We start from the raw sequence: 26,291 nt of genomic DNA, 5'->3' as shown, positions 1-26,291 counted from the left end.
CTATGTGGAGCTGGCACAGATACTGCTCTGTTCCAACTTGTGAGGCAGAGGCGTGCTGTAGGTGCCATAGGGGGGGAGGACGTTGAAAAGTAAATATGGTTTTGGGAATGGCAGCATCTCCAGGTGGTGAGGGACGAAGGAGAGCATGCTGGGCAGCCAAGCAGATGTCAGTTGCCCTTGCAGTGGTGAGTAGTATCCCACAGCAGGGACAGTAGCAGCGAGCTTTCTCGGCATCAAGCTAGAAGCCTTTCAAGAACAAAAACAAAGTCTCAGGTAAATCAATACTGACTTTTACTTAGATACAATTTGCAATCAACCTTGGCTGTTTCCCTGGTGCTTAGTAATTAAGAAGAAAAGTTTAGAATAGACTCCCTAAAACCCAGTGATGTGCTGTCAGTCAGACAGCAAGGCAAAATATGCTTTGTTCTAGCTATGGAAGCACTCCTGTCAAGGAAACAGCCTGTGTGCCAGCCTAGATTAACTGCCCTGGGCTTAGCAAGGATATGGGGCAATGGCAAAAAGCCCTGATGACTCTAAGTAGGCTGGACATTGTAAAAAGATCTTGACTGCCTAAAGAAATACATCTTTGTGGTTACAAATGTCATATTTCTTCCTGTTCAGGATGTTGCAGGGGGTTAAGATGTTTTGATCCAAAACATGATTTACAAGCATATGATTTAGAAGTAAAATAGGGTAGAATCACCCTCATGGCATATATACAGGAATAATATTAGGAATAATACATATTTAGAAAAATAAATTTTATTTGACCATATTTGTTGGGATTTAACTTGATCATATCACCATTTTGTCCTTTCCAGTCCTCCCTCACTGGGATAGTCCCATGTGAAGAGGTAACCTGGTGAAGGATAGCTTTCTCCCCCTCACTGGTTTTATACATGGCCTCCAATACTTACTGCGATATCTGCCTTGGGAGCAGGAATGAAATCAACTTCTGTCAGATGCTGAAGGCCACCAAAGTTGCCAAATTTTTCATGTTTCCTCCACTTGGCTCGCTGGTTCTGGAACCAGATCTAGATACAGGCAGAAATGAAAGGGCACAGAAATGAGCAGCAGATAAAGAAGGAACTGCTCACATTCAATTAATTTTCCTGCTCATTAAATGACCTCACCAAAACCAGAGGCTGAACCTAAAGGAAAACATGAGGTTTGACACAACACCTTTTGCATTTTGCATAACACATGGGATCTCTGCACAATCATAACAGCCACTTTTCTCTCACAGAATCACAGCTGTTATTGAGCATTTGGTTTTGTTTCACGCAAAACTTTTTACAAAAATTATATATCACTTGATGTTGTAGCAGAGCCCTGTTTCTGTAGTAATGGACTAGGTCCATTCCGCTCTTTACGGAAAGACAGTAGGACAGTGTGCAGCAAGTCTTCCAGGGATCTCCTTGGAAAGTAAATCCTTTCATGGTCAAAGCTTCACAGCAGTCAAGAGATGTGGCATTATGATTTCCTTAGGAGGTGCCACTTATTGCATGGCAGGACTTTGTCACCCTGCTCTCAAATGAATAGACCAGGAAAAGACTCACATAGATGTTTGCTGGACTGCAGTAAACGTGTGTCACCCATGGAGCTATAGTAACAGGGTTCTTCTTGTATTTAGCTTGTAACATTCTGAAATTCATGTAAGGATCCTAAGCAAAAGACCCATGGGGATGCCAACTTCTGAGTCATTCAGCACTCTATGTGATCTGCCATTTCTTTTGCACTGGACAACTGACAACTAATTTTCTCAAGGGAGAGCTTCTTTCATCTTTCAGCTGGTTTGACTTGTCTGGCTTCTGGCTGAGGCATGCAAGTATTTACTGTGCAGCCACAGGACTACATCTTGTTGCATTGCTGTGAAAGTTGAATTCCCCTTCCATTGCAGACTAGCTGGCTTTGGAACTTGCTGTTTGAATGTAAACATTTCTTTCTTGGCAAGAGATTCAGATGAACACAAGGTGTTAGGGATCAAAACCATATGCTGCTCGTTGTAAATATACATGCATTTTAAATACAATAATGAACAGCTCAATTATTTCTGCATCTCTTGCCCAGCAAGTAACGGGAATGTCAGAAGACCTCTGCTATATTGCTGGTAGTTAGAAGTATCCGAGGTTACTGAAAGGACAGACCTTTTTTGCTGGGTTTGTGTGTGTTTGAGAACTGCTCAGTCTGTATGAGCTATAACATTCCCTTTCTACCAGGTAGTAGATATATAGTGAAACAAAACCATGAAATGGGTCCTCTTTATCATCTATTAAGTGATTGAAGGTAGAGGGGAGTGCCAAAGCCAAAAATTCAACCTTTTAAGTGCTTCTTCCAGAGTCTGCATGTAGGATAAAGTCTTCACTTCATAGATTTTTATTTTTTAATATAGGCATAGCTGTGTTCAGAGCCTAAACTGCCTTTTCTGCTCAGCTGGTTCTTCAGAAAACCTCCCTCCCCAGAATGATTTCTAAACGTGCACCCTGACTTCTCTTTACTTGGATTTAATCATATTCCTCCCTGCTCCATCCACCACAGATAGCAACCTACTAATATCATTTTTTTTTTTTCCTGCATGTTAGTAACCTTCAATTTTCTAGTGTTCCTGAGCTGTGGCACTGAGACAAAGAACAACATTCCCATGGGTGCTCATGAAAGTCACAATGGTGCTAAAGCCAGGGTCAACTGCTTCCTTAATCTTGCCTGAGATTTCACAAAAGACTCATTTGCCCATCACAGCAGTAGCATTAGCCAGCAGCAGAATGAGGGAGAGGGAGTGTTCTCAGCAAGTTGTATGGAGAAACAGGGGCTATAACAGCACAGAGGGAGGGTGGTGCTCCCCATGTTCTAGGAATGGCTTCTGTCTGTTGCTCTGTGATTGTCCCTGTGTTGGAGACACATGACCAATGACCTAGGGCACGCTAAAGAACAAGCCTTTTCCTTATTTACCAGTCCTTTATCTTCTTACTATTTCATAACTCTATCATTAAAGATTTTACTGATTATGCAGTTCACATTGACCTCTGTGTCAGTAAATGGTTCCTATGAGAGGCCACCTTTGATATGTCCTCATTTGCAATTGAACACCTGCTGCACATCTTGCTTCTTGTGTACTAGAACATGACATCTTGATCTGCTCTACATTCTTAATCCAAGAAGAGTGTAAGACCAAGGCAAGGTCCTTACAGTGACACCCCATCAGTGTTATTACCTCTATCAGCCAAAAATATAATTTATCAAAAAAAAAAAAAGATGAATTTGACAACATCTTCTTTTCCATAAGCCAGTTTTGATCAGAATTAAATATATTACTGTTCCTTTAATTCTTCATGAGTAGGGACTCATATAAGCTTTATCATCATTTTGCCGAAATCAGTGTTTGGCTCACGGGTCAGTCATTATGTGGTTGTTCTCTTTACCCTTCCGAATATCAACATAACATTAACTTTCTTCCAGATCCCCAGAACTTCCACTGTGCTACAGGACTGATTGAATATCAAAACTGATGATCCAAAGTGTGTCTCAAACAGCTTTTTAAGAACTACTAGAAGCAAGTCACTGAGATTCTGGATTTAAAAACGTCAGTCTGTAGCTGCTACTCAACATTGTCCTGATAGAAAGTGTCTCATCACCATCATGTGATACTGCCACCTTACCTGACATATTTCCAAGGACAGAGCAGAAATTATGACTGAGCATCTCTGCCATTTCTGCACTCTCCTTGACTGTCCCACTATTTCTGTAGAATAACAGATCAATAAAATTTTTCACTTTTTTCTTCTTAATGTACTTTTATCGAGTTTCTGATGATCCTTTGTTTATCTGACCACATATTTGGCCTGTATACTTTAGCTTCGCTTATTCCTTCTTTTTATAACTTTCTGTTTCTAATGTTTACTCATCCAGCATTCTTCATTTTGTGTTGGATGTACGCATGCACACATGCAAGGAGTAATTCCATCTGTCCAATTAAATTGTCTTGTAGGAAACATAGCTTTATTTCTGAATTGGGGAACACGAGCTTTTCACACAGTTGTGAAATGTCTCACATATTTTCCCCAATAGATGCTCACTTTTTCTTTTCTTGTTGTTAAATTCTCTCTCTGAGGTTATTTGACTTATAGCTGATTTTGGTTCTATGGTTCTCTGATTTCAAAAATACCTAAGTTACTGTTAATTTTTAGTTCTGTGACCAGTTTCCCTTTGTCAGCCAATACAGAGGCAAATGCAGAACCTCTGTGTCAAGTGTAACAGTCTGGATAGGGAATTTGCCATCTGAAATTCAGACACGATGGGTTTTTTCTTCCTTGCACATCTCAGGTTGATGTTTCCCATGGTAATTCCGTTTCTTTCCCTTTTTCCATTTTTTTTTTTTCCTACGGATTATAAATTATTTTTTAAACAGAAGATAGTCCTGTTATTTCATGCGGTTTGGTGTTCTGTCTGACTAGTAGCCCAGCTTGCACTCCATACTATTGGAAATGCAATACGGGTGCACTGATATTGCTAATGGGCACATTACAGTTATGCTGCTCCAATTCTCCCTGTCACCTAACTATGAAGCAATATCACCACAGTTAGTCAATAGTCCCAGGCATGTCATAGTCAATAAACTGATCAGTGTTGAACTTTGTTAGAGTGGGCCATGTACATGGAAGTACACTGACAACTCTGGCATTATGGCAAGTACAGGAACTGTATAAATCATCACAGCAGTGTCTGATAAACAACACCAAATTCCAATACACAGTTGTATGTGTATTTCAGTGTAGCAGTTTTCATTTGTATTGAACACATGGGGTCAATTCTGAGCTCTGTTAGTAAGGCTACATTATAGCTGGGGGAAACAGGATTAGTTTCCATGCACTGAAATTACAGCCAGGGCATTTATAGTCCGTAATACCAAATTACAGGACAGTAACAAAACATTTTCATTTGGACAGTTATTCTAACTTTTTTGTGAACTTGTAGAAGAGAGATGTGGGTGAGAGTTTGCACTGAATTACAATGTCCTATAAAAGGTTGATAGATGATTAATAAATATTTTCATAAATGGCCATTCTGTTGCTACAGAGTCCAACAGGTTGCTTATAACCATCTGCAACTCCTATTTGCTGTACATTTAAGATGCTTAGAGCACCTGTTAACCTTTTGATTAATCCCATTTATTTAATCCCATTTGTTTAATCCCAGTTGGGTGACAAATACTTTTTGCCCCTAGTTGTAAAAGGAGAATAATGATATTGGCCTCCTCTGTAAGGTAATGAAGAGATCACATATTTCATTAGCATTGTCATTCATGGATAAACTATTATGAACATATCCTGAATAAGGAATTGGTGCAATGAGTTTAGCCTTTTGGAGGCAGAACATACCTGAACTCTGGCTTCTGGGAGGTTAATCTTTGCTGCCAGTTGATTGCGAATATGGATATCCGGGTAGTGAGTTACCTGGAAAATCTTCTCCAGTTCCTGGAGCTGTTCAGCTGTGAATGTTGTCCGGATTCTCCGTTTCCCTTTCCTCTCAACTGTGCAAACAAGGAAAGGTGCACTGAATTTCATAGCAAATGGGCACAGGACCACAAGGAAATTCAGAGATCCAGCAATTTCTGCAAATTTCTATGCAGCTGGGATGGCATCTCCAATTCCTTCTAGAGATGTACTTACAAAAGGTGTACTTACAATAGGTGACTGTCTCTTGACCCAACAGTGAATGTGGACTTTAACATTGAAGTAGAGAGTCAACAGTGTCTATTTGCAATGCTAATTCCACTGATTCATTACATATGAGCAACTACAGAAACCTATGTATTTTAATCACAAAACATTATGTATTTTAGCCACACTAACCCTGCAATGGTTTTGTCATCAACGTCCATTAACGTTGGATGAAACTTTGACCTTTGTTGCTCATCTGTCACATGCACACAACATCTGCTGCTCATTTATAATCCATTATTAACTATTTGTGAACAAACCCTGAATGTAAAGGCAATGAATGACTGGATACTTTGTTTTGTCTTGGTGCCGTTCTCATGAGTGTAACAAATCACCATTTTTCTTTCAGCTTATAAATTTTCCATGCCTATCTTTTCCTGCCATACTGGTTTTTCTAAGCTTTCCCCAGGCTCTGAGGTATAACACGTTCTGAAGAGTGGTTTGAATATCCACAGTCATCTGCAGCCATTTATTAAATAAAATTGAAATCTGTATTTTCCTTAGACTTAACATGAACTTTTCCACAGTCAGGAGTCTGTGAATCTTGTTAAGCAGTGGAGGAATAACGAGTAAAGGGAGTAACTTTTGTCCATAGACAAACTGCGTCAGGTCTGCTTCTTCAACTTAGAGCAAGCTCCTTGTTGGTGTAAACTCAGTTCTTCAGCAGATTTGTGTTTCTTGCAAAGCTGCTTGGGTTTACTACAAAGCCTGCGGCCTATTCATTGTTTCCTTGTGCTCTCTTGCTCTGTTTGCATTAACTTGTTCATTCTTGCCTTAAAAGTTGAATCTGAGTTATTTTTGGATAGGTACTGACTCTATGAGATTGAGCTGAGTGATACAGTGGCTTTTAGATCACTGTTAGCTTCAAGCAGAAAAGCACTGCTGGACCTCTTGAGAGTGAACCACCTTACAATCAACAAACCCAATTTCTCCTCACCCCAGGGCAGCAGTAACTACTGTCCCATGTCAGCTTGTCACCAGACATCTCCAGCTATTTCTTGCCCAATAACATTCTTTGACAACACTGCACTTATTCCACCCTGCTGCCTCACCCAAGCCAGTTGCTCCACCCCTACATTATACCCAACCTGATCTTGAATGTTGGAGTGATTCATGGATGGAGAACAAGAGAATTAGAAGAGTCATCTTCAAAAGACGTGCACAAATACAGATAAGATGAGAAGTTACAAATATAAGTGTATTTGCTTGGTCTGATTCTGATCTTACCTCTATATTTTATTCCTCTGGAATTGATTTTGATGAATTTACTCCTCCCAGATGCCAGTAAGATCAAAGAGTACCCAAAGTGGGTGAACATTGTGAAAAGAAGTAAACCACCCCAGACTAACTGATCTCCACTCTCTTTCTATACTATTCCTTTAGCAGTGTTTAGAGATAGTCAGCAGCTTCACTGCCATGTAACAATTGCACTAAAAATACTACCTTATGAAGAAAAGTCACAATATTCTCCAGACTACATTGTTATGGTGTGGGGAATCTCTAAACACATTTGTGCTTAAGGACTATAAGGCCTTAAAATACACAGGACCTTTGGTGGTGTGAATTCCTGAGAGGACTCTGTGACTGTTCTACTCCTTCAACTGCTGCAGTGTGACCACACAGACTTTTCCAACAGAACCTACACTGATTTGAAAATGCCCTCCTACACTAAGGTATTTTATTCAGATAATGCACTATGTACGCCACTTGGTGTAAATTAGAATAAGGTCTGGGTTGATCTGAAATGATGCTGAAGGGTTGGTGTCTTGCAGAGTGGAGGAGAAGGGAGTGGCAGAAATAAACTGTAAGGCAACTGATCTGCAAAACATGGATTTTAGCCACATCCCAAGGCTGGAAGCCTCTCTGATGCACAAACGGAAAATCTTCCAGATGACATTGGATGAACAGCACAAAATGTTATGCCCCAAGATACATTTTTGTTTGTTTGTTTTTCTACTGAGCTTGTAAAATTGCAGCCTTATAGGAGCATAAAAATCCAAATCTCTCCTGAAGTATTTGGCACTGACACCATGTTGCTGAAGAAAATGAACTTTTTGAATAATTGCTTTTGGTCTTCCATGGTCTGATGACAGCTACAATGCATACCACGTAAATAGATGCATACAGTTCCTAATGGGAACAGTTACCCAGAGATGATTAGCTTAATCCCTCAAAGGGACTTTACACCTTTTCCACCTGTAGTATTAGCATAAACTATTCCTTGTTGGGGCTAAAGCAGTGAAAAAGCTAACTAAGCACCTTAATCGGTATAAATTAGGCTCTGCCCCAACCAGAAAATGACATCTTTCATTCTGTAATGGAAACTTCATTTTGACCCTGGTGACACAGAAAATAAGGAATAAAAAATTCTGTTCATTGATTTGGTAGGAAGATGTCTAGGAGACAATATATGGGAACCAGTAAGTTAATATATTCTGTTGTGAGTATTTTCTCTTTTTTAAACACTTCAGCTACTTTGAAAAGGAGACCAGCCATGCAAGAGTAACTGAGAAGCGTCATTTATCATAAACACTGTCAATACTCTCATATCTCAGGAACAACCTAATAAAGCTGATGTCCAACAGAGTTAAATCCATATCATTAGACTTTTCACTGGCTTATCAAAGTACTACTCGTTAGACTGCAGCCCTGGCTTCAGCCCCAAGGGAAAAATGTCATTTAAATTGAATCTTGCTGACACCACTGGGGCAAAGATTTGAAATGAGAAATATTTTTGTGCATATATACTGGAGATAGCAATGGGCACCCTCTCCTTGAAGCTCTGATTACAAAGTTGCATCAACTCAAACCTTCACAAAATATGTCTATAAGAAAAGGGGCATTTATTGCTGTATGGATTAAAAAGGGAAATATGGACCATCATTACTAAGAATATGAATCCCAAGGCACTATTTCCCCTGTGGATATGATAGCGCTAACGTAGTTCAGAGTGTCTCTTGTCTGGAAGATTTTTACCTCACACCTCTCTGTGGGGGTTGGCCTCCATATCCTCCTGGGAGATATTTTAGACAGGTAAGATTGAGTACCAAGGTGATATTTTGTCAAGTACATCATGTCCTGTCATACAGTAATGAATATCTCTGCTATATTTGTATCATTACAACATATGGTATTTATATTTCTCTCACAGGGCAATTCATAGCATATCCAGACAAGTGAACTCTGCCCTGACCTTGCTCATGGTCTCAGAAATTGGAGGCGTCCTGTGATGTCCCACATATCTTACTGAACACTGAGCTGAGCTCCTGCCTCTTGACAGAGTGGGAGACCGTTCCCCAAAGCTGGAAGAAGCTGCACTCTACCCCCAACATTAACAGAGTGGAGGAAGTAATCTAATCTCAACTGTCACCACCCCCTTGTTCTTCTGGTCCCAACTGTACATAAACACCTGGGATGCTTGCAGGGTTCATATCCTGCGAGATTTTGTATGTCAAGGCAGTCTATGTAACTTCTAGCAACCAGAAATCCTTCAGGAGAAAGAGAGCAGACCACACTACCTCCCAGAAGATTTCTGAAGAAGCAAAAAAAGTCTCATGTATTTTTTTAACGTTTTATATTAGTGAACTGAAATATAATTTCACAACTATGCAAAGAAAGAAAATGTCTACATTTCAAAATCTAAGATGTCACATCAGATGAAAAAAAAAAGAGTATTTTTTAGTATTCCATCAGAATACAGCAAATAATGATTTGGTCCGGTATAAACCCTTCTGTCTCATGCGTTGACCAGACTCTCTAGAATTAAGATGAGTGAAGTGGACTGTGATAGGAATGAAATGAATTCCAAAGGCCATCTGGGTCAGAACCCATCACAGTGGGTACCAAACAAGCAGTAATCAGTATTTTTTGCCTGTAAATACAGAACATGACAACCATCATCTGTATAATATGGAATAAAACCTAAAGGCAAGACTTTTTAGTGCCCAAATCAGAGAATACTACCTGAGCTAAAAAGGAATGGTTTACATTATCAGACTATACTAGCTACAGGACTTCTCCATAGAAAGCAGATTCATACAAACTATAGACAGACATGATGATGTAAATATTTATACTTGGCTACCAGCTTAAGAATTTCTGGATGCTGGAAGGACACTTGGTGCAGAGTTTGTTGAATTAATCAGCCTACATTGACTCAAGAAATCATCTCTAACAATGTAATACTATCTCTACAGAGGTGAGGTATAGGACAAACTCAGTAGTAAAGATCATGAGTCTAGAAGGATCCAGAAAGACTACCATACAAAGAATATATGAGAATGAGAAGACAAAGTCTATGCACAGCTGCTGTAAGTGTGAGAAGAAACTTTGTGCAGATGGGACATCTTATGGTACCTGAAAGACTGACCCATTGCTTTTTTGAAATGTACAGTATTAGAAATTATGCTATAGATGGGATTGGGAATAGATCTGCCAGATCATCTGTCCCACCCAAAGGTGTCCAGGACTGGACAACACAGTTTAAGAGAAAATAGGCTCATGAGTTTCTGGTGTCTCCTTTCAGCATCTTTTGTATGAAAATGACCCATATAGCTCGGTGACAGGCAAAAGAAACTTGCTGTCAGTGTGTTCTTACATCTTCCACGTTTTTCCTTCTTGAAAGGGCATGGTGAGCTGTTTTGTAGATAAGACTGTTATGTAAGGGAAGAATCTACACAGCACTCAGAAGTGCCACTTCTACTGAAACCAGATCTTTCAAAGTTGGAACTCATCAGATTAAACAAAATAAAATAACATGAGGTCAGGTACAGGGCCAGTAGAGACTGAAGGACAGGCTTTGATTTCAACTGGAAATGAAATTAAATTGCTAACAAAATCGACTCCTGTGACCTAATCAAGGATTTTGCCAGTAGGAAATCTAGAAGAGTGCATTTTTTCTATAAGTAATCAGTCATTCTATTTTTGTTTCAAAAAAGAAAAAAAAAATCCAACCCACAAAACACTATGAAAAATAGAAAGAATCTGGGACTGTATGTTAACATTTTGCCTTGCAAGATGAAACTTTCTCTGACTGTAGCTTTGATACTTTCCTTTGCCTTGGGACCTTAGCTTAGAGATCCCATAGCAAACAACAGCATTCAGAATTACAGTCTAATAAAGAATGTGGGTGGAAGATATAAGACTAGAAAGTGTTGGAAGTGTAACATTGGCTTTACAAACGTGGCTGTAGAGTCTCTGGGGAAATAAGACTGTCTGAGTTTCTTGAGCTATTTTCTATGTAAAAGCTGGGGATATTCAAGTGTGCTTTTATGCTCTGTGAAAGTCATTTGCAGGTTAGCTGACTGCTGAAACCAAGCCGGAAAACACCAGGCAGCTAGATATGTCAGCATTTGCAGATTCTTAGAGATACAGCTGTCTATACATTGCCTTATTGTTGACATTGGAAGGGCTAGATTCTTCACACTGATAAAGCAGTATAACTTCTTTAAATTCAGAAACAGGCATATTTGTCCTTTGCAGATCTGGCTTTGTTACTAGGTCAGACCTAGAGCAAGTTGAAACATTTGAACTTTGTTGAAATACTGATTATTCTTAAAGGCGTGCAGTTAAGGGATGAAAACAATGAGTACAAATTACAGCAAATAAAATTCTGATTAGATAATAGGAAAAAAAATATTTTCACCATGAAGGTAGTTTGATACTGGAACACAGTCCTGGAGAGACTGAGAAGTCTCCAGCCTTGGAGATATTCAGAACTTGACAGGACAAAGCCTATGCAACCTGATCTAAGGTGATCCTGTTTAGAGTTGGGGTTGGACAAGCTGGTCTCTAGAGGTTCCACCCAATATACTGTATTATGTGATCTCTGATCTCCAAATATCAAATATCCATGTGGACCAAAGTGTAGCAATGCTGCCGCCCCCTCTCCCCCTTTAAAAAAAGGAGGCAATTTAAAGCTTTAATACTACTCATAGCTTACCGAGTCTGATCTCTTGTTTATACCATGTTAGCTAAGCTTATTTTCACCACCTACCATAACGGAGCTGCAAGATATTAAAGGTACAAGCAAACCAATACTGAAGACTAGTACTTGTACCTGAGTTTGCTGAGTAAAAGCTGTGTATCTGCAGCAACACTACGCTTTGGCAAATTCATTCTGGGCTGTAGCAGGCAAATAGCCTACACCTCGGGCTGCTGTGCCTCAGCTGCCCTGTGTGCCTGAACCAGCTAAATATATGCTACTTTGTGAAGATCTCTGCAACGCTGCAATTGAACCTCTGATTTGCACTTGGTCCTGTCTTAGCAGGCCAAGACAATATTAAGCCTACTCAGTCTCAATACAAGGGGCATATACTGGAGGGATAAGGAACTAAAACCCCAAGAGAAGGGCTGGAAGTCAGTGCTGACACATCTCTGCTTTGAAGTACATAATCTAGATAGGTAAAACTTGTGGGATCAGTTTATCTTTCTGCAATCCTCTTTGTCATTTCTGGACAGACACCCTCTCACAGTATCTGATGGCCAGATCCAAAGATTTTTTACTTGTTTGACAAGAAGAGAGAAAGCACTTACATAAGCAAGCAGTGGCTTTAGCTTCATATGCTCAAAAATATATTTTTTTCTGTGTAACAAAGATGACTGTGCCATTTGTTTCTCAGAGAGAAACTCAGGAGCCTTGACAATGATCCTCATTATATCTGGCTGGGTTGTGTTTTTTTCCTTTTAGCCTTTTTAAAGAAGTAACTCTCTCCTTTTTGATTCAACCAATTATAGATATTTGAGTCTCCCAGCTGGTTTCTTCCAGTGACTTTTCTGAGCATTGTTCTTCTCTGGTGACATTCTGCTTATGATGGTCAAGCCCATAGCAAAAAACAATTGCAACTCTATAAAAGAGCTATTACAGCATGCTGATGGCATCAGGACAAAATGTGCTTGTCTGTGTACAGAGATGTGCCTGTGGCAGTCCCTCTCCTACTTAAAGAGGTGGCTCATGGCTTTTAAAAGAGCTTGTGCTGCATTATTTACGTGGGAGTATGGCAGCATGGCTAATCTTTATTAAAATATTTTTTTTTCAGCCACTTTCAAGAGGGTCTGACATAGCCAGTGAGACTGATCTGAATTGTACATGTACAATGTGTTCCACATAGGGCCTCCTGCTAGTGAAATGTAGCATTTAGCATCCAGCTGCTGGCCACTGAGGCATAGCAGAAGTCAAGGTAGAGCAGCAGGACTCAAACTGTTAAAGGCTCAACTTCTCCTCAGTCCGCAACTCTTTGATGAAGAGCTGTGTCCACCCTGGCGCAGAGTACAGTGCCTAATCACCTGATAGCAAGGCTGAAACGCAGAGAGGTGCAGACTTAGGCAGTGTGGGTTAGAATGCTAAAAATGCTAGGCCAGAAACCTGTTTAAGCAAGCTGTACAGTGGTGGCTGTGGGAATTTCTTGTTTTTCAGAGGAGCTGGCAGGGAGCAGATGGCACACGTGAAACAGTTCACATGGGCAGTTTGTTAGAGGATGGTGCTCACCATCAGCCTGAGTCCCCAGTGAATATAACCCTTCTCAATCACCAGCAAAGAGGCGATGGTGTTTACAAATGATGCTGCCCTGTTGTGCATAAGTCTGGCACAGACAGTGGTCTGTGAAAACTCTGGAGGGAGCACACAGACCATGGTTTGAGGGACCCCAACTGACAGGGGTGTGTGGTATTTTCCACCACCTGGTATCAGTTCTGTTCCCAGGCTAAATGACCTCCATGTTCACGAACTCCTTCAGGTCAAAGTGAATTTCGGATAGGTATATATGTGCGTTTCCCCACTCACCTACATCTCAGCTTTAAAACATACTTTCTGAGATTGCTCTGCCATTGCCAAAATTCACATTAAAGATGCTCACAATCAGTGAACAATGAGAAAGCAGTGACCTGACTAATCCAATAATGGTTTTCACTGCGAAATACAGGTTCCCCATTGCTCTCCCCACACTCTCTGGTCAATCACCTTTGTCAGAAAGCTGAGCTTATTACAGGTTGCACAGACAGCCTTTTATTTATTTATTTATTTATTTATTTATTTTTTTTTCATTTCCCTGCTTTATTCCAGCTCTTTGTGATTACTTGTACCTACAAACCTCTAGACATGAATCAGGCATGCTTGTTTACATCCCAGCCTCAGAGTCTGCTCTCCCTCCGATAAAATATAATTCCATCATTATTTTAGTACATAGTCTCTGATGTTTCTAATTTCAGCATAAAGCATTTGTTAATACAGTAAGTAAAAGTCTTGCCATCAATTTTAATGAACAGTAATTAAAAGCACTGGATCCTGGAGATGTAATGAAAAGTTCTCAGACAATTCCAGAGAAGTCAATAAGTACTTGTAAGACCTTTGAAGTAAACTTATCAAGATGTGCCATCAACTTTACAAGTGGTCTCATTACATAGATTTGACTAGCAGGAACAAATTAACCTCTGGCTCCTGTGTAATATACCCTTTGGGTCTAAAATTCCTTGGAAGGAATGAGCTGTTGGAGAAAAGCATTGCATGCTAATACTTGCTTTAACCAACCAAACAAACAACCAAACCAAACCAAACCAAACCAAAACCAAAACAAATAAACAAAAAAGCACAAATAGAATTTATGATAGTCCTCAACTGCCAACCTTTTCTTGCTTCAGCGCTTACTTGTATCAGTCAGACTACTGTGTGAACGTAGTCTGAAGGCAAGAGTAAAAAATTCAGGGTTAATGCCTTTCATTTAATATCCAGGGTGTGATTAAAAACAGTCAGTCTTAAAAGAGGGAGAAAAACAAAGAACTAGCCTTCAACAATGCTTCAGGTAAACCCACCAAATCAAGGTCAATGGTTCGCTGCATTTCTCAGTGTGTATAGGAATACTGTACTTCAGAGACACAGGACTGCAGGGACTATTCACACTAACAAACAGAAGACTGGTAAGACAGCCGATGGCAGCAGAATTTTGTATATAGGCATTTATTCCCTCCCCCCCCCCTTTTTTCCTTTTCATTTAGAATTGCTTCCTTTTGTTGTTCAGGACAATGGGATGCTTTTGCCCTTTTTCTCCGTCCCATTGGTGTATTCTGGGCAGCCGATATTTATCTGGAATTGTGATTATACAGTGCTTCATTGTCTCTTGGGTGCTTTATAAATGCATTAAATAAGCATATTGGGGAAAAGACTGTTCTGCAAGTGATAAACCATGCCATTTCACAGGGGTACATGGATTTGACCATATCATCCGCAAATGAACAGAACAAATGAATTTATGGCTTCAGAGAAAACATAAACACTAAGCTAAAGATGCCTGCAACTGGCATCAATGCAGAAGAGACATGACTTATACTGGAAGTTCTCCAGGACTGGGCTCATCTCCATATTTTCCATTGTCTTTATGATAATTGACAACAGAATTTGTCAATATGCTTTGGGATCAAAGATATTATCATAATAATAAAACTATAAGAGTGGTAAAAAGACCCCAGTCAGCAACGAGCAGAGGATTTCTGCTATAGAAATATGTGAGTGACGTTGACTCACTATGGCACACTCCTCTACAGTGAATAATGAAGATATGAGCTGCAGGAAATAGCATTGTGCAGTTGTTCCCAGGCCCTGAAACCCCCAGTTCCCAGTGAGATTAGGAGCAAGCCCCTTTTGTGGAAGCCTGATCTACCTTGTACTTGAATTATTGCCCAGAGAAGAAGTCCCAGAAGACTGGGCATCTGACAGTATATTAAGCTGATGATGTTATCTGGTTTCACCAATGTACTGACTGCTCCCTGGCTGGACCAATGAAATAATTGCATTGCTGGGCACACTCATCCAATGCCTTTGGAAGTAAAAGGTTAGGGCAGACACAGACAGAGATATGTATACAGTCAGACCCGGCACATGTAAAATAATTGCCCATGACTATATGAACTAGGATCCTGGACTTGGTAGTCTCCAGCAGGAGCTGCAACAGGTCTGGCCAGCATGGGACACGTCCTTCTCTCAGGCTTTGGTGATCGGCCATGGTGAACTGGTTAAGCCTCAAGGGTTTCACACAGAGCAGAGAGAAGGAACTAAAAGGAAAGTGGGGGCTCAGTATTTAACTCAGGCATTTGCTGAGATGCTGACTGATGGCCACAGTTTGCCCTGTTTGTGCTTGAGTTTTGAAGACAGTGGCAGTGGTGGTGGTTACACATAGCAAAATGGCACTGATCAGTCATTTCATAGAGAGCTGCCCGAAGCAGAATCAGTAACCACAGCTTCAAAGCAAGGCTTCTCTCAGTCTGATCTCCTTCTGAATTGGGTTTACCAGTGCTGCTTCTGAGAGCAAGGCTTTCCAGAAAAGTTCTGCTGAGCTTCTCACACAGCAAGTCATGGGTGAAAACGTTCACATGCAGAGTGAAGGCTTCCAAATTCAAATGGGAGTTTAGCACCACAAGCATATCTCTAGCATATGAGGGTTTTTCTCTTTTTTATTTTTGCTTACAATGCAGCCTCTAAGTTCAAAGTGCAAGAGGCATTGCTTCCTGTAAGTAGGTTGTGATAAGGGCATAAATCTATTTAGTTTAAATGACCCTGTGTTTCTAAACCACTTAGTTGCAGAAGCCATCTTGTGGGAAAAACAAGTTTTTAGGAACACTGCAATGTTTCCATTGCAGGCTTGCCTGGAAGTATGCACCAAATCCACACTCACGGTTCACAGTTGGGGTTCTCTTGCTATCTTGAACCTCTTGCCCATGAAGGGCATATTGTCATGACCTCCTCCTCATGTTTCACCTCCTATCCAAAAAGCACCAAACACCAGCTTTCCTCTTTCCAAAGAGATATTATTTCTTCTTGTTTTCTTCACTTGATTTCTTTTGCTCCCTGATAACTGTACACGTGTATGCTTACCCAGAGCCTAGTGCCCTCTGTCACAAATTGTGTACATGCTTTATCTAGATAGAAGGGTGAGGGACTGATGTCTTCCATGTCAGAATTTTCTCTCACTGCTGAGGCTGGTGCTGTTCCCCTGGGCACTTGTAGGCATACTCAGTGTGAGCACAAGGGAGACCTTGAGGACACCTTTGTGGTATATGCTGTGGGTGTTTGGCACCACCAAGATACTTTCTTAGAGGACAAGTAACTATCCCATAGCTACTGTGCCAAAAGTATGCCTGAGGCACAGAGTTGCTAGGCATGGTAAGAGAAGTTCATTTGCTATTAGCTCAAGCTGTAAAGATTATAGACTGCTGCAGGGGATGGTGTCATCCCGCCTCTCCTGGAGGCACTGCTGCTGACTATATCTGCAAAAGGTGACTCCAGCCTCAGCCAGAGGCAGGAGAAAAGGAGCCACCTGCTCTTCTCCTCTAACACGAAGTGGAGGACCGCGGCTGGAGCTTATGATGCTGCAAAGTATTTTAAACCCAGGGCTTCAGCTCTCTGCTAAGAATGACACAGTGTGTGCACAGAATTTGAAACATCATTGTTTGTGCACTGTGGGGAAAATGCCAATCCAGTGTTTTCAGATCCTCCCTCTCCTTCAGCCAGTTTCTATCAAAGCCTCAGCAACTGTGGGAACCAGGAGCCTAGAAAACGGCAGATCATTAAACCTCTGCTTGGTTTCAAAACCCCACTGCCTCCAGAGAACAGAGGGATTTTGTTTAAAATGCCTTTAAAATACAAGTTGTCATTGAAAGGGCCTGTTCAGCTCAGCTCAGTTTTATGCAGGTAATTACGTGCTTTCCCCCTGTTTTGCTGATGAGGCTGGTACCAACCACTGCGCCAGTCATTGAAGCTAAGTGCTGAGTCAGGACACCTGCCTTCCCCCTCTGTCACCCTGGGAAAGTGGCCTCCCCATGGCTGGGAACTCCCTCCCTCATGAAATGCACTTCTTGTTAACACTCTCAGGCAGTTCTGTGTGGCAGAGACATGCTGCCCTGGCTCTACCTTGAGGATGCAACACATGATTTTGCCCTGCTGCCATCAGCTTCCTGCAGCTTACAGGCCAGAAGTAGGCTAAAATATCTGGTTGTCTTACGATGCTTCTCTCTGCATCAAGACAGGCTTTGTCTTGTGGAGGAGGAGGTGACAGCAGCTTGTCACAAGACTCATGTATACCAAAGCAGCAGCTGCAGGAGCAAGGCTTTTCTTTCAGATGTATTTCACAGAGAGACATATTTCCTCTGCCAACTTGCAGAGTATGGGCTGAGGAAGATGTGTGGATGTCAGTGAAGCCACATGTATTTGCAGTCACACAGACCCACAAGGAGCCTTCAGCGGCCTTCATTGAAATTGCACTGTGCTGTTTTTTCCTTTTTTTTTTTTTCTTTTCCCTTTTCATAAAGGATTGAATCATAACAAACCATGCAGCAAAGATCTTACTACTGCTACCAAGCACCTGCTTTCTGAAGTGTAGTATTACTGTCCATATTAACCTCTCCAGAAACTCAAAGAACTTAAAGCGGCACTTGTCACATCCTACATGCCAGAGCTATTGCATATCAACAGTTTGCCTGTGTGCATGGTGATGACCTCTTCACCACCCGTGCCGTGGGTCCAAGGTGTATACAGCATGTTAAGCTGATGTGGCATGTTCAGCAGCCTTGCTCCTCACATTGTGCAATGCCCATTTCCTGCTAGCTCCGTAGATTGCCACCCAAAGAAGGACGGCAATAAACACCCAAATTAGTCCCTGTCATTAAAACTGGTAGGATTTACAAGCCTGAGCTTAGCTCAGAGGGTGGGTCTCCATGGTTTCAATGACGAGACTGAAGAATCATCCCCCTGACTCAAGCAAGAGCTTAACAAGAAATACTTGTGATGTCTGCTGTTATGTATTGCCACGTAGTGCCATGTAAGATACCAGCTGTGGTTTGGAGCATTCTGGGAGAAAGTCTGAATCTAGAGGTGCTCACCATGAAGCGGATGGTCCACTGGGAAATCACATAGCTGATCTTCCTCTTCATCGTGTTTTCTTTTGCCTTCCAGGTGTTCACGGCCTGTTTCCTCACCCAAGAGGGAAGCTGGGCTGTCAGTAAGTCTCCTGCAGTGGGCTCCCTGAATTTTCTTTGCTCTGGTCATGGGTGTAGTACACATGGCAGGGAGAAGCATTTTATCCGAAGGTAAGTCATTCTCCAGTTGACCCCTGCTGATGGAATCTGTGAAGGACACAGCACAAGAAAGCTGTGGTAAAGCTACTGTTATTAGGTGCACATTCCAGTATGTGTGAAAAGAACAGAAACATGAGTGTGGTCTAGATAGTTTACCATTCTAACCTGATCATAGTTAAAATGGCCTTTATCTTTCTGTGTTGTGCATCATTGCCAGGATGACCCCTATGTTGCAGGGGCATGATCCTAGTAAGCTTGCCCCCCAAAATCTAAACTTCTCTCTGCTTCGTTCCACCTTATAACTTTGGATGATACTTGTGGGAAATTTTCAGAATGGGAGTGTAGAAGTAAGCAGATATAACCAAGAAACAAGAGATTTGGGTCTGTGCTGCTTTAATGAGCAAACCTAGAATTTGCTCTAGTTTTTCTCCTTGGATTTCTTTGCTTGGAAAGGTAGAGTAAGAGGCAACACATAAGCAAAATAGACTTTCACCATAGATAGCACCAGAGTGAAGCTAATGTTACAGCACGGATTTGTCTGTTATTTACACCAAAGAACATTAAACTATTAATGGACTTCGCTCCTGAGCAGTCACCCACATCTAGGCTCTGGGGTTTGCAGCACCTAGGGCTATTCCCCTCTCCTCTCTCTCCTCTCATATCCAGATAACAGCTGTGACACTCAACAGATTGTACTGGTATAAACTCCATTTTTAATACCTATTTTACTTCTGGTGTGGGATATAGCATTGGCAAAGTGTCTAACTTTTTAGAGAAATTTTATTTTCTGAACAAATAATAAGTTCTATTTCTAGCCAGCCTTGGAGCAATGATAATTATAACATCTGGAGAAAAAGTGCCCAATTCTGCCCTCAGTAAAAGCCCACACAATAGGATTTGTACAGAGGGATTACACTGACATGAAGAAAATACAGTTACAAGAGCTCTGGAAATCAGCCAAAAGTTCATGTCAATGAGGAATGATTATTTAAATGTTATCTTTTCAATTTATCACAAATCTTTTGGGAAACTTCTAAATACAACTGCCTGCATCCAGCCGTGCTAACTTTAAGAACATGGTATGATTTCCACCTCTGTGTTTGAAGCATATTGTGCAAAATAGAACTCATTTAATTTGTTTAGGATCAATTCATTTTGCGTTTTCTGGTAAGAAAACGTGTAGGGTTTCAAACAACATTCATGGGATAAAGAAGAGGGCAGACCTGGAACTGGCCCCTAACTTGGACATGGAGTTAAATGATTTGCTCAAGAACTTGGAGGATGTTAGTGTGGGTTCTTAGCCCGGGATTTCTATCTCAATCTCCCATCCTTAAATTAAGGACTAGCTGTACTCCCTTTCTAGATGGGATGCTGTGAAGATGAATATGGACAGAAATAACAGCAATTATATCCTGCAGTAATGAAGACAAGGGTACCTGAGCAAGGTGTTTTTAGGGGCAGTCACTAAACCTTCTTCAGAATGACATTGGCATTTTCTAAGTTATAGAATTTTTTTTCATGTCTTCATCCTTCATATACAACTTTTTTTATACAAGTGCTTCCCCGAGATACTTGCATACCCCAGTGATGAGCACAATTTACTTATGGACATGGATAACATTATTACAGGCTGAAGAAAAGAAAACAAGGAGGGAATCCACTGTCCCATGGGAATCCAATGGAAATTTGTCATAGATGGATGGGAGAATACCAATGTCTGCATGAACTGGTAGAAAAGAGTGGGAGAGTGTGTTGTTTGAGATCAAGGAAGCAAATTATAGTGATATAAACCTTATGGAGAAGCTGAAGTGGCAGCTATCTAGGCTAGCTAGCATTTTTCATTGCACATTCATATGGCTCCAGCAGAGACCTCTGAAAAATATTTATTAATTGGCATGGGGTAAGATTGCCCCCAGGGAATGCAGTTTTCTTCATTCCTGTTTGTTGTGGGGATGGTGATGACATTTCAGCCTGGCTCGACATGAGATATTTGTTACCGTGCATACTGTTACTATGCACAGAAATTACTTTGACTTGTGGCCCAAAATGGTCTTTTTATTTTGACTTTCAGCTGTATAGGAAAGGATGGAAAATGTCAGGGAAGATTACAAGATTTCTTTTTGGAAACAGGAAGTTATTTCAGATGCTCTAAGCTCCATTTAAGCCTCTTTGTGTAGTCACTGGAGAGAGACAGACCTGTTGCAGACCTCAAGCATATGATTTTAGGGCCTTACTAAGGCTCTGAGCAAGGAAGAGTCTGTCACTGAGATGTGCAAGCAGCTTTTTATTGCACTGTTTTTCTCTTGCTCGTACACTTCTATTTATTTATTTATTTATTTATCTATTTATTTAATTTTTTTTTTCTTCGGTGGTCTGTTTTTCCTTGTTATGTGGGGTGAATTGTTGATATTAGCCAGGTGGTACCTATTCAGTTATATTCCTTCATTTGTTTCCTCTTTTGCAACAAATGGGGGTGGAGTGTTGCTAGCAGTGAAGTAAACAATTACCATATTGACACTTGTGTGTGAAGCCACAGTTAAATTCAGACTAATTTGCATATCCTTAACACAACAGGGCATAATGCAGACGTAATAACATAATTACTGTATCTGTTACTGCTTTTACTATTAATTTCCCAGGTGTAACATCCTCATCCCAAGCTCTCTTTGCCTTGACAAAGGGCTTCCTGTTGGTGGAACCTCACTAACAGAAACTGGGGGAGTAATGAACAATTATTTCAGCTGTACTTTCAAGCACATTGAAATCAGGTTCCAAGGGATTTTAGAGAAAGGACCAATTCACTTAACAGATTAGTGACTCGTTTAATGTACTGGCCCTTTTTCTAAAATAGGCTGCAAGTCTTCTCTGTTTAAAGTGAAGGTGTTGGCACCAAGAAGGAGACCAGCACTTGTTGGGCATGCTTATTTGTGTTCCTTTCAAAGGCCACAGTTACTCTTTCTAGGCATTGTGACAAAAATAAGAGGGGAGAAACATAGGCTGAATACTAAAATGTCTTTTTCCATGTTCTTTTTTTAACTTGGTAGGAGTGTCACAAAAATTCAAAACTTTCAGTAGACTTCAGATCAACAGCTGCTGTTCCAGGTCATTTTGTAAGTTGTTTTTGTATAGTAAACTTACAAATGCCTAATATTACAACTGGGTTTGTAGGAAGACTACAATCTTTATTCCAAACCCCTTTGGAGACACCCTTACAAAAACCTTAGGAATCAGGTACAGAGATCTTATATGTGATTGACTCCTATTCCATCTTTCTATGAGTGGCTAACACTTGTACATCACATTCTTTTTTGTCAAAGAATTGCATAATAATTTAGGTTGGAAGCAATTTATGAAGGTTATCTGACCTAGTGCCCTTGGGTTGCCTTGGAAAAAGACTCCAGGGTAAGCTCTATGTCCTCGTTTCTGACATTCTGAATCTCCTGGTTCCACCCATCTTCTTAACACTTAGTGGCTACATTTAGACTTAAGGACAAGCGTGATCTTGGTCCCTAGGCTGCCTAGATCAGCAGACCACCTGGATGATTGTTTCTGGCCTAGGTATCTACTTCATGGAGCCACTGATATGTGTATGGCTCAGTTCTTGCTCTTGTGGATCATAGCATAGCTCAGATACATAACATATAGGAGGTGGAAAATGTTCTTAAAATCTGTAGTAAGATATGACTTGGCCCTGACCCTCAGTACTTCCTTCTTTGCTGCTGCTGAGCTGTCCTGGGAAAGCAGCTGGATTTGTATCCCATCCTGGAATTTCCAAAAAGTTCCCTTGCTCATTTCAGTGCCCTGACCTTGGCCAGAACTGAGTCAAATTAGATATAGCTCACTATTTACACAATTTGTTTAATGTCAGTGTTATATGGCATAAAGTTGAATGACTTTGATGAAATACAGCAATTATCCCAAGATGTACTGCATAGGGTATTGCAGTTTTGAAATAAACCTTATCTGCAAAAACTGGCAATTCTGATGGGAAAGTAAAGAGTAATTAGCTTGGGTAAATCTATGGAGCTAGTCAGAAACCAACAGTAAAAAAGCTTCATTTTCTTTCTTTCTTTCTTTCTTTTTTTTTTTTCTTCTTCTTTTTTTTTTTTTTTTAAATTTTTATTTTAAATTATTGATCAATTTCAAAAGCAATATGAAACAACATTTTGAAATATCTCTACAGCTTTCCTATGTCTTCCCAGTTCTACTGACAAGTGAATCTCCATGCGTATATGCTATTTTCATTAGTTAACATTTCACATTGCCTTAAGTAAATTACTCCAGACTTGCTTCCTAGCAGGGGAGAGAAGGGTCACTATTCTCTTGTTACAGCTACTATATCTCTCTGGCTGGATGATGAAGTGAAGTCAAAGACAAAGCCTAGTTGTTCTGCTTGCATTGCTTTCAAGGTGGAAAACTGACTGCATTCTCAGGTGGAGCAGTTTGTGGTGAGACTGCCTTGGCAGTACAGCAATGCAGTCCCAGGAACTCACCATGTCCTGCATATGGTTTTGTCAGACCTTGTGTTTCGAGTGGCATGTTTAGCTGACATGCACATTGAAACAGAGCTGGCTATCTTCAACATACTGATCATGAAACAGAATTATATTAAAAAAAAAAACCCTGTCTCTGCTGTGCTTTTCCATTCCCAGAGAAGAGTCTCATGTTGTTAATATACATTTTTGTGGTCCATGCTATGAAGAACACTGACTCTCTTTTCCATGGTGTTACATGTCTCACTTTGGATCCAGTGGCACGAAATGATGGCCATGGGCCCTATGGAAAGGACTTTCAGTTCACTAAATCTCACTCGCACAGAGCACATGCCACCATTTCCCCCCACTAGGCAACCTGGCACCTGGGCTCCATCAGCATGAGATCCATTACGCTCTCACCAGCATCAGCTATATCCCTGTCCACTCCTACAAATTACTATGTTCTATGTTTCAGGAATGTATTTAAAACATAGCCTGGATCTGATGCTGTTAAGGTCTGATCTGCACTGGCAGATTTAGCAGACATTTAGGGGCTGCACCCCTCCAGCAGTACTAGTCATGAAACAGCTAAGCAACAACACTAACTGTGGTTTTCAGCAAACTTGTCTGTCTTTGAACTCATCCCTTCTTTGAGCTGTTGACCTTGAGAGGTCCCATTCAACCTTAACTATTCTGTGGTTCTGAGAAAATACAGTAGAACTCTATCCCATTCCCTCATGTGCAGGTTTCTGTGGAAAGCTGCAGGTACTATTTCAAAGTTAGCTATTATATTCAGCCCCAGTGGCTGGGGCTCCCAGGCTGTGAGATGTGTTGTGGGTTTGCTCTGCCCCATGGTCAGGAAAAAACTGCTGTACAGGGTGAGGTCACCCTGTGTTCTGGGGGAACAAGAAAGTGCAAATCCTGTGCAAAGGATGATTGAAGAAGCAGTAGTGGGACTGACCTCTAGACCAACTACTGTAACCAACCACGAGTTCATTTTTTTTGTAGTTTCCTTTCTTATTTAGATCTTCTTTGCTTTCCAGTCTAGATCAGGATCCTGTTTGGAGCTGAAACAATGCAAATAAGCAGTGGCTACTTGAAACATCAGGTCTTTAGAAAAATACTCCGTCCCTTACTACTGGTTCATCCAGTTTTTGGGGGAATGGAGTGATGACCCATGAGGGATCTCTATGTATTGCAAAGTATAGCAATAAGCTTTGTCTAGTGAGTGAAAGTCTTCTGTCAAAGCTCCTGGTCATTTTTCAGTAATTGAATGTATCTGGTTATATAAAACATCTCTGTTTCATGGAAGATGTAAATTAAAAAAGAAAAATAAATACTAAATCCAGAATATGTTTGTTGTTGATCTTTGTTAAGGAAAAAAAAAATAGTTTCAGAAGGGGTAAAAGTTCAATTACGGCTGAAGTAACTAAACTGAGGAAACTGAAGTCAAAAAGGTTAATGCACTGGTTGGTTTGCTATAGTCAAAATTATGTTAGCTCTCTACAAGTTGGCTTTATTTAGTACATGAAAGAACCTAGCGTCCCTGATGATAAGCAGAAATGATTAAACACAGATGCTTTCTCATGTCTTGTTCCAGTGATTGAGTTCTAAAACTTCGCAGCTACAGACTCTTACAGACCATTTCTCTTGCTTGAGGATGAGTGGTCAGATTTATCAGAAAATGATACTTATTTGGCTGTAATTCCAGAACACAAGGCAGTTTCACCTGGTATAAACGAAACTCCAACAACTTCATTAAGCTGCAGCAGTTTTAGGTCAGCTTCCTGTGTTTGAATGCCCATCTTTCCTTGTGACAGGTGATTCTTCTTTTTTTTTTTTCCCCCTATTTTTTTTTTCTCTTTTAATAACAGAACCGTTGCTTTTTAATGGGAAATATAAAGGATATTGTATTTGTTTACAATAAGAACTCGCTGTTACTGAAGAGAGCTACCTGCAATGACTACTGAGGTTGCATACACATCTCTCCAATAACACCAGGACTTCATATTGTACAAAATCCTACCAAAGGCTGGCAGCAGAACACAATCTACCATGAGGCTAATAGGAAATTAATTTTAAAAGATTATTTCTGAGTATATAATGAGTAATTTGTGCTTGACTACAGAAATCCAAAATTCCTGAAAAATTTAAGAATAAAAAATCTACCTTATCAAAATTTAGCTGTAGAGTTTTAAAAAGAGAGAAAAAAAAAAAAAAAGAAGAAAAAAAAGAAGAAAAGAAAAGAAAAGAAAAGAAAAGAAAAGAAAAGAAAAGAAAAGAAAAGAAAAGAAAAGAAAAGAAAAGAAAAGAAAAGAAAAGAATGTTTTTCATTATGTGATGTACTTACCAAAGGCAAGTGGTGATCCTGCTTTTAGGGCTAAAGAAGTCTCAGCATAGTTAATTCTGTTCCTGATTTCACTGCTTGGGGTGGTGCTGGCAGAAGGTTTCTTTAAGATCTCCTCAATGGAAAATGACAGGCTGGGCTTCCCCTGGCTGATGCATTCACGGGGGTCCATTATCTTCCTGGCAAAGCAGTCACAGGGCAGAAAGTCCTCTCCTGCTCTCGGTGCACCCCAGGAAACATGCAGCTGGGAAGGTGCGCTCCCCTCCCCACTAGCGCCCAGCTGACCTGCAGGAGTGTTGGGAGGAGAAACAGAGGCAACCCAAAAGTGAGCACACTTGCCTGCTCCTCTCTTCTGGCCAGCTTGAGACCAAAAACTGTGCTGCTGTATCTGGGGAAGGCAGCATCAGGAGGGGGGGTGAAAAGTCTTACCAACCCCACCCACTCCTGAACAACCCCTGGTCGGCGCAAATGTACAGAGCTCTGAGCAATCACATTGTCATCCCAGGAGGAGGTATGTTCCTCACAGACACAGGTTAAAAATGCCTTGGGAAGAGTTGCTTCATGTTAGTAGATCCTGCTCAAGTGACAGTTATCCTTCTTTACTGGTTTCAGGCTGAAATCTTTGACAGACCGTTTGATTGTGTACAATTATGGAGTTAAAAAAACAGTTGGCAGGACAAATACTTCTCCCTC

The 26,291-nt window shown here is 40.7% G+C and overlaps 1 protein-coding gene across 1 annotated transcript; it reads right to left on the bottom strand.

The window, feature by feature from the left end:
• On the bottom strand, nt 1-25,770 carry ISX (intestine specific homeobox; the record flags this gene model as incomplete). The annotated part of the gene is made up of 5 exons (XM_084282117.1): nt 1-246; nt 918-1,034; nt 5,376-5,527; nt 18,582-18,824; nt 25,602-25,770. The coding sequence occupies 5 exons, from the start codon at nt 25,768-25,770 to the stop codon at nt 1-3; spliced, it is 927 nt and encodes a 308-aa protein (XP_084138243.1).
• Nucleotides 25,771-26,291: the final 521 nt, after the last annotated feature.

This window comes from Netta rufina, assembly GCF_964035555.1.
Source record: "Netta rufina genome assembly, chromosome: 1".
In the NCBI taxonomy this organism is placed as follows: Eukaryota; Metazoa; Chordata; class Aves; order Anseriformes; family Anatidae; genus Netta; species Netta rufina.
This window is presented reverse-complemented; position numbering and strand designations above follow the sequence as displayed.